We start from the raw sequence: 13,455 nt of genomic DNA on the forward strand, positions 1-13,455 counted from the left end.
GCTTGTCTTAAGTTGTCAACCAGCATTTAGATATTAAGAAGATTATATCACAACATGTAAAAGCTCTGACAGCTGCTTTTGTTGACAGGTAAACAAAACTAGAATAAGTAATATGCAGCATAGACATTCATTATAAAAATAATCAATAACAATAATCAATAAATAACAAGATATTTAAGCATTTATTTTAGTATTTACTTGACGTGGTTTATTGTATTATCAATATTAATATTAATATTAGTATTATCAATATTAATCTACTATATATATATATATATATATATATATATATATATATATATATATATATATATATATATATATATATAATTTCTTTTTATTTATTCCTTTTCCTTTGGCTTAATCCCTTATTTATCAGGGGTCACCACAATGGAATGAACCACTGACTTATCCAGCATATGTTTTATGCAGTGGATGCCCTTCCAGCTGCAACCTATATTACAGTCTCATTCTCACACACACACACACTCATACACTGTTGCCAATTTAGTTTATTCAATTCACCTATAGCGCATGCCTTTGGACTGTGGTGGAAACGGGAGCAACCCACGCCAACATGAGGACATTATACAAATTTCACAAAGTAATGCCAACTGGCCTAGCCAGTGGTCAAACCAGCAACCTTCTTGCTGCTAGGTGATGATGCTAACCATTACACCACCGCATAGTCCTCAGCATAAAGTAGTAAGAGTCCTCACAGATCTCTATTTTAAATGAATATTTTCAATAGGATGCTTTATTATATTATATTATATTATATTATATTATATTATATTATATTATATTATATTATATTATATTATATTATATTATATTTGTGCATATACATATTAGACAGATTAGAGACAGGTTAGTCAGTAAGCTAAAACTGAAACTAATTTAACAACAACAACAAAAAGTAAGATCACCATCCAAAAATTAATACACCAAAATTAATTTAATGCTGGAAAATTTTATAAACAGGACAAAATCAAGATAACATTAATGAAGCAATGTTGTGCTGCGCTGGAACACATTGGCTATACTCACTGAAAAATGTATACAAATATTGATTTTCAAAAGACGGTGTACTCATTTACGCTGAATCCATATACAGTATATGGTTCATTTTGTTGCCCATAAGTGAAAAAATGACTTTTTTTTTTTTTCCATATAGCTGGGTTTTATACATCCACCATATGAAACAGCAACTCTATAAGAAAACGTAAACAGGATAAATGCAACAAAAACAGTTATTTGTTCTTCTAGGTATGGTTTTGCTCGAGGGTAAAAGTTTCCATGAAGATTCCCAGGAATGGAAGAGAACCAGAAAAGAAGCTTTCAATGTCAGTAATTCTCTCTCTTTCTCACGCACACACTAACCCAACACAAAAGACAAAGACTATAACATAACTATTTATTTATAATTTAAATAAACTCTGAGTTCACACATTAGGAGTTTATCTAATGTCTATGATTATGTTTATGTCTGTGAATGTCTGAACACATACAGTCTTCCTCGCTGCAATGAAAATGTACTTCATGCACTTTAACCTATTTATTATTTTTGATTTTAACCAACAGTTAAAAAAGGTTACAAAATCAATTTACCACAATTACTTTGTTACTAAAACTGTTCATCACCTAAGTATCTGTGTGTGAGACAAACGCTGACAAAACAATTCCTGTTGAGTGACCCCACATGGAAAGAACTTATATGCACATATATATATACATATATGTGTGTGTGTGTGTGTGTGTGTGTGTGTGTGTGTATGCCACATATAGGCAAAATTGAGGTGCATATATGTGCATATACAGGCCAAATATGTATACTGTATTGCTTCTTTATATCCACATATAAGCCCTATATGTACATACATTATATAGTCTCCTATATGTCTCCTATATAGCTCATATATCTCACTTTGGCAACGGTCATACATGATGCCTAGCTCATATTTTCTATTATCAAGGTAATAACAATAACCAACTTATTTGCCAACTTTGGCAAATAAGTGTGAGGAGATGAAAAGCTATGATGTCTACACATTTTCCTGAATCATTTATAAGGTCAATTCTTTCTTCTAAGATAGTGGAAAAGAGGGAAATGTATAACCCAATGGTTTGTCGTTTTTATTTTTTTGTCAATCAAGCCTTTTTTTTTCAATTTCAAGTCACTTCTAGATTCACATTACAGCTTATACACATCCACACAATCACCGTTACATTCCTAAAACTCAATGCAAAATACAGTGTTTTCTTAATGCCTTAATACAGTTTCTAGATGAATATGACCGAAAGGTCATAACAGTCTAATCATATGTTTCCACACGTACACAAATACATACATACATGCATACACACATTTATATATATATATATATATATATATATATATATATATATATATATATATATATATACAGTTGAAGTCAGAATTATTAGCCCCCCTGAATTATTATCACCTCTGTTTATTTTTTCCCCAATTTCTGTTTAATGGAGAGAAGATTGTTTCAACACATTTCTAAGCATAATAGTTTTAATAACTCATTTCTAATAACTGATTTATTTTATCTTTGCCATGATGACAGTAAATAATATTTTACTTGATATTTTTCAAGACACTTCTATACAGCTTAAAGTGACATTTAAAGGCTTGACTAGATTAATTAGGTGAACTAGGCAGGTTAGGGTAATTAGGCAAGTTATTCTATAATGATGGTTTGTTCTCTAGACTATCGAGAGAAAAAAATAGCTTAAAGGGGCTAATAATTTTGTCCCAAAAATAGTTTTTAAAAAATTCAAAACTGCTTTCATTCTAGTCTAAATAAAACAAATAAGACTTTTTTTCCAGAATAAAAAATATTATCAGACATACTGTGAAAATTAATTGATCTTTTAAATACCATTTGGGAAATATTTAAAAAAGAAAAAAAAATCAAAAGGGGGCTAATAATTCTGACGTTAACTGTATATATAGTGTTTGATCACACTTTATTTTGATGATCCGTTTGTTGACGTTAAACTACATTTCATCTACATGCCAACTAATTCTCATTAGACTAAAAGTAGACTGTTAGGTTAGGGTTAGGGTTAGTGTAAGTTGACATGTTCTTGTAAAGTTTTTTTATAGTCAGTTAAATGTCTGTTGAATGTTTAAGCAGACAGTCTGCCAATACTCAAATAAACTATCAAAATAAAATGTTAACAAATATACACATACAAAACCTTTTAATAACTCCAATGTTTACAGACTTTAATATAGATCCAACAACACAACTTTAGTCATAAAACAAATAACAATACAATTAATTAGCTTACTCTAGTTCAAGTTTGGTTCTCTTTTGATTGTTCAAACACTCCCGCCAGCTTTACAGCTGTGAAATCAATGCTATTTCTAAATATTAATTGTTAAATTCCCAGATAAAGCAAGCCAAAGGCAACATTGATGGGGAACCTAAACTCCATCAGACAAAACAAAAACCTTTAAAGAGATCAGTCTCAGTTGTTTCATAAAAATGGGGAATTGAAGTATTATCTGATTCACTGGATAAATTAAAATAGATTTTCAATTTTTAATTATTTTGAGGTTCAATAATATCAAAGTCAAAGTCAGGTTTATTATCAATTCAACCACGTGTACAGTCAGGACATACAGAGAATGGAAATGACATTACTCAGACCCTATAGGTGCCTAATATAGTATTATTACAAAAATTTAAATAAAAAAATAAATAAATTACAGTGATTATACATAATAAACTGTATTATATAATATAATTTAAAATGCATTGCAGGTTTTTTTTATATTGTATTGTAAGAGTGCTCCGGTTTCCTTCAGTCCAAAAACATGCACTGTAGGTCAATTGGGTACGCTAAAATGTCCATAGTGTATGTGAGTGTATGGATGTTTTCCAGTGATGGGGTTGTGGCTGGAAGAGCATATGCTGGATAAGTTGGCGGTTCATTCCACTGAGGTGACCCCAGATTGACAAAGTCGAAAATAAAAGAAATGAATGAATGAATAAATAAATAAATAAATAGAAAAACTATTAAATGTTTTTGTACAATTTCTAGACAATTCACATATTTTACATTACAAAACATATGTTTAACCATATGGAATGGAATGAGGAAGTTAGAACAACTAATAATTTGTAGAATTAAGGAACAAACAGTTCTTAGAAAGATTGCAAAGAATGAGGATGTAAAGAAAGAACATATCAGCAGAATTTTTCCAGAATAATGACACAAGTGTTCACCATTACATTATCAGGTACCATCATGCAAAACGAGGCTGAAAGCGTCTCTGTATGATGCCTGAGGTAACCAATGAAAGCAATGGGAAATTTTTGCATCAGTTTAGTGACACCTAGGGGCATCTTTGGTGTCCTCATACTGACGCTCAAGGTGCTGGATCATGCTTCAGATTTTGACACCTTTAGGGTGAGTATGGGTTGACACTTCACTGGTTGAACGTCCTTTCAGAACTGCATTAATTCTTAGGATTCAACAAAGAGCCAGAAACGCATGATGAATTGTCTTGTTCCCATGAATGACAGCACTTGGTTTGCATTGATAATCAAACATGGGGCAGGTTCTAGAGGCTCTGTTGGTAATCTTCGTGCGATATCTGCACTCATCCATTATTGTGAAGCACCAGGGATCTTGATTTGTTTTGGAAGATCCCTTTCTTCCAATTATCAATGAATGAATCTTGATGATATTGGGCTTGTGTCATGCATTGACTGTTGGGAACTACAGGTAAGGCATGTTATTTAATCTGATTACTGTTTTAATATCATCATTTTCATTTCATTCACACATTTTCTTTTTGGCTTAGTCCCTTTATTAATCTGGAATCGCCATAGCAGAATGAACTGCCAACTTAGCTACAACCCATCACTGGGAAACATCCATACACAGTCTTTCACACACATACACTACGCACATTTTAGCCTACCCAGTTCATGTCTTTGGATTGTGGGGGAAACCGGAGCACCCAGAGGAAACCCACGCGAACACAGGGAAAACATGCAAACTCCACATAGAAATTCCAACTGAGAATGACATTGATGCTTTTCAGACTCTTTCCGTCAAAGCAAATCAAATTAAACACGTTATCATACAGGTTATGGTTTTAATAAGGTTGAATGAGACAGATTTATTTTCAGCAAAGATGATTTTGAACATTAGTTTTGGCTTCTGTAGCTTAGATTCAATAACACATTATGAAAACAGGAAAATAGAATCAGTGACATTTATTAAAGGACCAATTTTATGATTGTGTAATATTTAGTATATGAGCATATTAATAAAAAATGACAATTTTGCATCATCAGTGGAATAAAATTTGGGATATTTGATGAAAGACAAAAGGTATATTCTGTATACAGTGCTCAGCATATATAAGTACACCCTTCACAAATCTCTCTTTTAAATTCATATTTTAATAGGAAGCTATACAATAATATATATTTTGCATATACATTAGATTAGTTAGTGCTGAAGCCAAATCCTGAGCTCATCTAACAAAATAACTTACCATATTGTTCCAAAAATGAGTACTCTCAAATGTATATATCATAGAAAAATATTTAATACAAATTTAGAAAAATTAAGAGAAGCTAAAAGAAAATAGATTTTTTTTAAAAAATTTTTTAGGTTGTAATTTTTTTCTGCAATATTTTACTTGAATTTAATTGTTTTATCTTTCAATTTCTAACTATGCTTGGAGACTAAAATATAATTTTAATAAATATACCTGTTTAATAAATGTGTTTTATTTAAATGCATGCTCAGATGCTGTCAATAAATATGTGAGTTGGCTTTTTGTATGATAATTCTTCGTCAATAAACAATAAACAGGAATAACCTGTAATATGGTTTGTATTTAGTATAAAGTGACACTTTTAAGTACACTACTTGTTACTTAAATTTCCCAGACAGTCATTTTTGGGCAATATCGGAATCAGATCGGTATCACCGATACTCGCCTTCATTTTACTTGATATCTGATCGGATAGGAAATCAGTGGTATCTCACATCACTATAATATATATATATATATATATATATATATATATATATATATATATATATATATATAATTAATATTGTTTACTATTTATGGATTTATCCTCAGCTGTTTTTTTAATTTCAGCACTTTGTTGTTTGGTAGACCATGATTGACCAGCTCCTATTTGACCTGAAACAATGGACATGAATAGACAGATCAGATCATACTTTCAACAAATCCTCAATAAATAATGTATTAAAGTATGAATATTTGTAGTAGATATGACTTACTTGCTGTAAAACAAATTGAACATTTCCACTTTGTGTGAGGTCCAAAACTGAGGAAAAACTCACTTGAATTCCAGCAACAGTGTCTGAAGGGAAACTCACAAAATACTTATTTTTATTATTTGACAAAACAAAACCATTACATTGGGTTATGTATTGTCAAAACATATATGAAAGATTAAACTTTTACTTTTCAAGATGATATTTCTTGGTCCACTGTCCACCCTGAAGGCCCATCGGCCTGTGACATTGACATTACTGGAGGTGTTAAGGTTTGAGATGGAGCTTCCAGTGTCTGATCCAGGAATCACAAAGTAATTTGTGGAGTTTACAGTGTCAAAACCAGCCTAAAAGTATAATTATAATGTTTAATGTATTGAACATTATTCAACATTATTCATATACAGAAAGTATGTATACTATTAAAGAGTAGCAAACAGAAACTTGTTATTCTCATGACAGAAAACAAGTTCCTTTTACCTCTACTGGATGTCCTGTTTCAGCAATGTCACCATAGTTCATCAGGATAAATGAATAGTTACTGCCTGAGATTAAAACCACTTGAAATGTTGATTCCTGAAAAATACAAATCAACTTAGTGACATTTCAAATTCAAATGTCATCATTTACTCAACCTGTCACTTGTTTTAAACATTTATGAGTTTCTTTCTTCCTGTGAACAAAGCAGAAAGTGTGTAATCAATGACATCCAGAGTATTTGTCTGATTTAGATAACCAGCTGGTAAAAAGACTGACTGAAATGTCGCTACTGTATGTAGTGTGCATTGTTCCCCTATGCCTTCTCTTTCATTGTTCTCTGTACTCATTCACGGATTTGCACAAAGGCATTCAGCATCTTACAACATTGTAAAACATATTATATTATGCAACAGTTCTGTTTTTCTCGTATCTGATTGGTTGAACACCATAGTGCATTACTCTGCCCAAAAATGAATACCAAACAGGGGATTAAACTCACAACAGTTGGACAAATATTGCAGCTATTGAACAACATAATGTATTTTTTTTTAGGTGTGAATGTAGTTAAGATTGCAACTATGCCGTTTATTTATAAGGATATAGCGCTTATTATAAAATATGTTTGCATAATTTCAGAGATGGAATTTTTTAGTGTTTTGGCAGCCTGTCATTTTGAGCAAAGAGCAAAGGGATTAATGGTTGGGGTTGTGCTATAAGATGGTGACAGAGAGCGCATAATAAGTTCTTGGGGGGAGAAAAAAAACATTTCTGTGTAAATTTAAAGAGGTTTTTGAAAATGACCTACCATGCATCCTTCCAAGTGAATGAAAACATTTAGCTTATGTTTAACCCTGTGAGTCTGAATTGATTTTGGGGCCCCTGGGATGTTTTGACTTGCACTGACATTTGTGCTCATTTCAGCTACATAACAAACCAGCAAAGTGTGCTTCAATAATATGTGAGAAATAATGATGTACATGCTTGTGTGTTTTTTTAGAAATAAATAAATAAATAAATGTATATATATATATATATATATATATATATATATATATATATATATATATATATATATATATATATATATATATATATATGTGTGTGTGTGTGTGTATATATATATATATATATATATATATATATATATATATATATATATATATATATATATATATATATATATATATATATATATATATATATATATATATATATATATATATATAATGCATGGTTAGAAGGTTTTGGAGAAAGAAAATAGGTCCAAAAAACACACTGAATGGGCTAGAAAAAGACTTTTAAGTAACTAAACTGTGGGCTAGAATATGTAAAATAATTTTGTTCCCTCATTTAATGAAAACATTACAATGATTTTAGGGGTACAACAAACTATTATTTTAATAATTAATTAATCTTTTGATTATTTCTTTGATTAATCAATGAATAAAAAAAAAAAAAGAAAAGCAATAATTTCCAACCCTTTATTCAAAAAAAGATCATCCCTGAGCTGTTATAATAATAATAATAATAATAATAATAATAATAATAATAATAATAATAATAATAATAATAATAATAATAATAATAAAATACAAAAACTAAGAAACACTAGGAAGATTTGTCTTGTTTTTCAATCCAAATATCCAAAAAAAAAAAAAAAAAAAAAACTCAAAATAAAGTAATTGTTTACTTAAAACAAGCAAAAAATTTTGGCAATATGGTAAGAAAAATAATCTTAATGAGATATAATCTCAAACAGAAATTAGGCATCACTTAATCTTCTCGTGCCATTTATCTTGTCTGTTCTTTATTTAAGATTTTTTAGATATTTAGACTGGAATCAAGATGAAATTACCAAGTAAGAAAAGCTTTTTATCAGAGCAGCTATACGTGACGGCAAATGGAAAAATGTAATTCTCCAAAAAAGGCGAGTGAATAAAAATGTGTCTTTATTCTTGCAATGCAAAGGGCAAAGAAACCACACCACTGCTCCTTTACTTCTGTTATTAACTCTTTCACTGTTGAGTTTAAAAGATTCTGGAGAACCAGGAGTTTTATTTATTTATTTATTTATTTATTTATTTATTTATTTATTTATTTATTTATTTATTTATTTAGGCAACCTTTATTTTAAAAGGTTCATCCTTAATGTTTCCGTTGCGACGCGTTATGTTTGTCACTTGACACACCGCAGCCACAATAACGCTCTATGCCAGATGTATACCTTTTATTTAGATTTTTTCTGTTTTATGTCAAAATATTAATGTTTGCTCATCATGTTATCTACCTGATATTACAAATTCACAATAACCTGTAAGTGATTGTGATCTATGGGCGTCGTCACCATGTTTACTTGTGGTCGCAGGACTAAACACGCAGGATTCAGCATGTAAATTCATCAGTTACTACCAAAATACTTGCAAGTGGCTGGTGAACTTAGAGAAGAATAGAATCAACTTTATTGTTACTTTCACAATGTGTATCTGATATGAATGAAACACATCAGCAAATTATATTTGAATGGCATGTTAGACTTCCTTGTGTGTTTTACAAACTCTAAATGTATTGTTTTACCTGTGTGTATTAACATTTCTAAAACATAACTGTGATATTATGACACGTCTTTCTCTGGCTCAGTGCCAGCGAACACGTCAAAGCTCAGTTTGAATTTTTCTGTTGCCACTCTAAGGGTAAATGAGCTAATGCTAACTTGTCACACTTGTCAAGCTGGATAACGAGTAAAAACACCAGCCCCAGGGACTTTACGGTCTTCACTTCAGAATTAAACAAAAGTAGGATTCTGTAGGGATGTACCCTGCTGTTGAACTCCCTTCCTCCTTTTCATCCCTGTCTATGAGGCGCCGAACTCTGTATTAGTGTGCGAGAGAGACCGTGTTCACTTTGCACTGAACTAAAATGTTTTTTCAATAATCAAACGTCCCGACGAGTCGATTATGAAATTCCTTAACAACTCTGTTAATAATAAATTTTTATCGATGTAATCGTGTCGTTGTTGAGGCCCTAAATTATTATTTTTTTTTGTAAAGTCTATTTTGGATCATCTCAGCTGTGTGCATGGGAGTGACAATGTTCCTAAGTAATTCACACTTAATGAGACAAAAGACACTCCCCCACTGGCTAATGTTCACCCAATGTCCAGCTGCAAAAGCTAGCACAAACTAAATGCTGAATGATTCTCAAAAGAAAGAGTCAACTTAACTCTTTTGTACTAGTTTTTTGCCTGCTCGTATCTACGTTGATACAAAACCTAGCCAAATATGAAGTGCAGGATCTGGTAAAACATTAACCCGCACCTTCACTTCAAACACTAGTGGAGCATGGGGGATCATGGGATTGATCATGACTGAAAATTACTATCATTAACAGATGACCAGAGATGCGACTTTGGGGAATAAATTATTAAAGTTCAATTCTACAACAATGCCACGGTATAGCCGAACTTGTGCTTTGTTTGTTGCTGTCATTTTTCTGATGATTGATACAATAACCTACTTGGCTGTTTGTTATTAAATAAAGGATCAGAAAAGACTGTTAATGTATGGGACTTTGTCAGACCTTGACAAGAACATTGTCAATACATAGTTCATATATGGACTGTTCTCTTCTTCTTCCAGATTACAAGCTGTAAGTGTGATTAAAATGGTTGCCTCGTTTTCTGTAGTTTGCAATATTTGTTTAATTGTGTGTTGTATCTTGTAATCACTCCATGCGGCTTGTAATGCATTTCTCAGGTTAAATCTTTATGGGGCTAATGGTCACATATCACTGTGGTGAAAGTGGGACTGTTCCTCAGTCTGCTGGTTTTTTGTCCGGGGGAGCCAGAAGTGCCAGGAGAGAAAACAGTCTGTGAGCGGGGTGAAGGGTGTCCTTAAGAATACTGCGTGCTTGGCGCAGACAGTGTTTCCTCTGGATGTCCTTAATGGCTGGCAGTGTGGTCCCTGTGATGCGTTGGACAGTTTTCACCACCCGCTGCAGTGTCCTACGGTCAGCAGCAGAGCAGCTTTCATACCAGACTGTGACGCAGTTGGTCAGGATGCTTTCTATTGTGCAGCGGTAGTAGTTCACCAGGACGGCTGATGAAAGCTGGTTCTTCTTAAAGGGCCATGACACCCCCCACTTTCGGTTAAAGTCTACTTCAGATTTTTTTCAAAAGATGCATGATTAATGGGCGTGGAGCTCCGCGAGCATCGGGCAGGAGTGGGCGTGGCCAGCAGGGGAGAACGTGAGCGAACGAAGCTAGCTCACAAAATGAGACAAACCGTGAGGAGACGCATGAGTTCATAGTTTACAAAGTTAAAATGCAAAAAAATGAACAGTGAATTTATGCCCTGCTACATTTGTTATTCGTAATTTCATATACACATAACCACAATTTATATTATTATAAAGATAAGTGTGTTCATGTAAACCCTATAAATGAGGACTCCTCCCTCAATCCCCGTATCCAGCAGACTCAGTGCAGCAGGTCTCCTGACCTGTCTATTTTAACCGTTAGCCCTGCTGGTAATCTGAAGGATTTAGGCAAACACAGCAGCACGGCGATGTGTCTGAATGTGAATGAACTCCTGATAAAAGACAGCGTCCGCCATTCTCCAATTCTCGTGCTGCTCTCCTGACAAAAATGCTAGCAGCACACACAGCTTTGCTGTATGATCGGCCCTGACAAGATCGCGGGGGAAAACATGCAACAAACCGCGTGGATCATGGAAACAAACGCATATGAGCCTTCATGAACGGCTAAATACTGTGTGCCCGTGCCGTGAGTCCGTGTCGTGTCTCACAGCTCGGGCTTGACTCTGGTAGGTCTGGCAGGTCTCATGAATAATTAAGATGCCGGAACTTCTCATAGGATAAGAAAACTCCACTATGAATAATAATGAGAAACCGACGCGTCATCATTGCACTTGCAGTACTGTGCTACGTCGCCCAATTTTGATCCCGCCCCAAAAATCATTTTAAACCTGGAAGCTGAAATTAGCTGACAAAAGCTCAAAATTATCCAGTTTTCCCCACAATTAAAGCTGACAGGTGCTAACATTGTCTTGACTGATGCTCAACACACTCAAATCTGTTAATATAAAAAAAAAAAAAAAAGTTCTCCAGGGTGTCCTGAACCTTTAAGTTGCCTTAAGAAGAATAGGCGCTGGTGAGCCTTCTTGACCAGGCTGGAGGTGTTGGTGGTCCAGGAAAGGTCTTTTGAGATCTGGGTCCCCAGGAACTTGAAAGATGAGACAGGCTCAACGGTCATCCCATTGATGTGGATGGGATCATGTGAACCTGTTCGTCCCTTCCTGAAGACTGCAATGAGCTCCTTGGTCTTGTTGGTGTTAAGGAGCAGATTATTGTCTGGTAAAATTGTCTAGTCAATTTTCAAAATAATTCAACATTTGCCACTGTGTGGGTTAATACTAAATGTCTGTCATTGTTAATACTTTGGGTTATGGTTAACAATAGAGCGATATGCTGGTGTTTAATTTTGGCCTCAAACATATACTCTGTATTCGGGCTATTTCAAGAACACGGTGGGCATTTCTTTCTGTCTTGTGCTGAATGCAGTCGACCAATCACAACAGACTGGGTCATCAGACCAACCACTGCTTCATGCAAAAGAGGGGTTTGGAACGAATAAATCATTAATCAAATCAAATAGGAGTCGTTGAGATACTTATGCAAAAATAAATGCATATTATAAGACAATAAAAGTGTTTTGACCTTGTTTGCAAATCAGCCTGTTATTAGAGATACCCAAAAGCAATATATGACATTTTATAAATCATACTAGGGGCTCTTTAATACAACAGCTGAAGAAATCTTTATAAAATAGGTAATGTGAGTAAAATCATCTGTTTTGTCATCAGTTAGACAATACAATACTCTATATTATGAAAGAAAATCATTCAAATACTGAAATAATGTTTGTGATTGGCAATGTTTTCTGCGGTTCTGACGGTCAGCTGCAGATGTAAATAAATGGTGGAAGAAGTTAGCTTTCAAATCATTAATTATTTGTATTATTTACTCGTCACTTCATTTGCAATATTATGTTAATGCCAATAGAAACTTGCACATTTCATTAAATCACAGATACTTTTGAGAAGTATGAAACTTACTGTGCTGATCAAGCTGTAGTAAGACACTTTATCCCATGTTGCAACAAAGACCCAAGAAGCAGTGAAGTTTAGATTTGGGAAATAATTGTTGATTTCCTGAGTGGCGCGAGTGAGAACACTTCCATTAGTGTATTGATGGTAAGAGATGACACCTGTCTTACTGTTATCAAGGTCAGTCCAGAGTCCAGCAATTACATCTTGACTTCCATTAGCTGGAAATGAGTTGGGAGCAGACTGTGAAGATGGCTGCTTAAAGGTGAGGAATCCATTATTATTAACCTGAAACATGAGAAATACAATTAAAATCACAACCACCATTTTTAAGTTTATAAAGAATCCAAAAATCAGATTTACACTTAGAAACATAATGTAATCAAAATCTTACATAAATCTGCTGGTATGTGCGGCCAAAGAACAGAAATGGACTCAGCAGTGGAATAACAGAGGAGCCTCCATCATCAAGAGCAGGATTTTCCTCCCCTGCTGCTGAACCGAATGGGTAGAAGATTCCTGATCCTGCCAAGAGATTACACAT

The 13,455-nt window shown here is 33.4% G+C and overlaps 1 protein-coding gene across 1 annotated transcript; it reads right to left on the reverse strand.

The window, feature by feature from the left end:
• Window positions 1-6,127: 6,127 nt before the first annotated feature.
• On the reverse strand, window positions 6,128-13,455 carry LOC147841565 (sushi, nidogen and EGF-like domain-containing protein 1). Its single transcript, XM_087275466.1, has 7 exons — window positions 13,306-13,455; window positions 13,116-13,199; window positions 12,921-13,016; window positions 6,790-6,885; window positions 6,500-6,656; window positions 6,313-6,395; window positions 6,128-6,211 (listed from the first exon to the last, which is right to left on the reverse strand). The coding sequence occupies exons 1-7, from the start codon at window positions 13,453-13,455 to the stop codon at window positions 6,203-6,205; spliced, it is 675 nt and encodes a 224-aa protein (XP_087131592.1). The 3' UTR covers window positions 6,128-6,202.

This window comes from Danio rerio, chromosome 12 (assembly GCF_052040795.2).
Source record: "Danio rerio strain M-AB ecotype USA chromosome 12, GRCz13ab, whole genome shotgun sequence".
Classification (NCBI taxonomy): domain Eukaryota; kingdom Metazoa; phylum Chordata; class Actinopteri; order Cypriniformes; family Danionidae; genus Danio; species Danio rerio.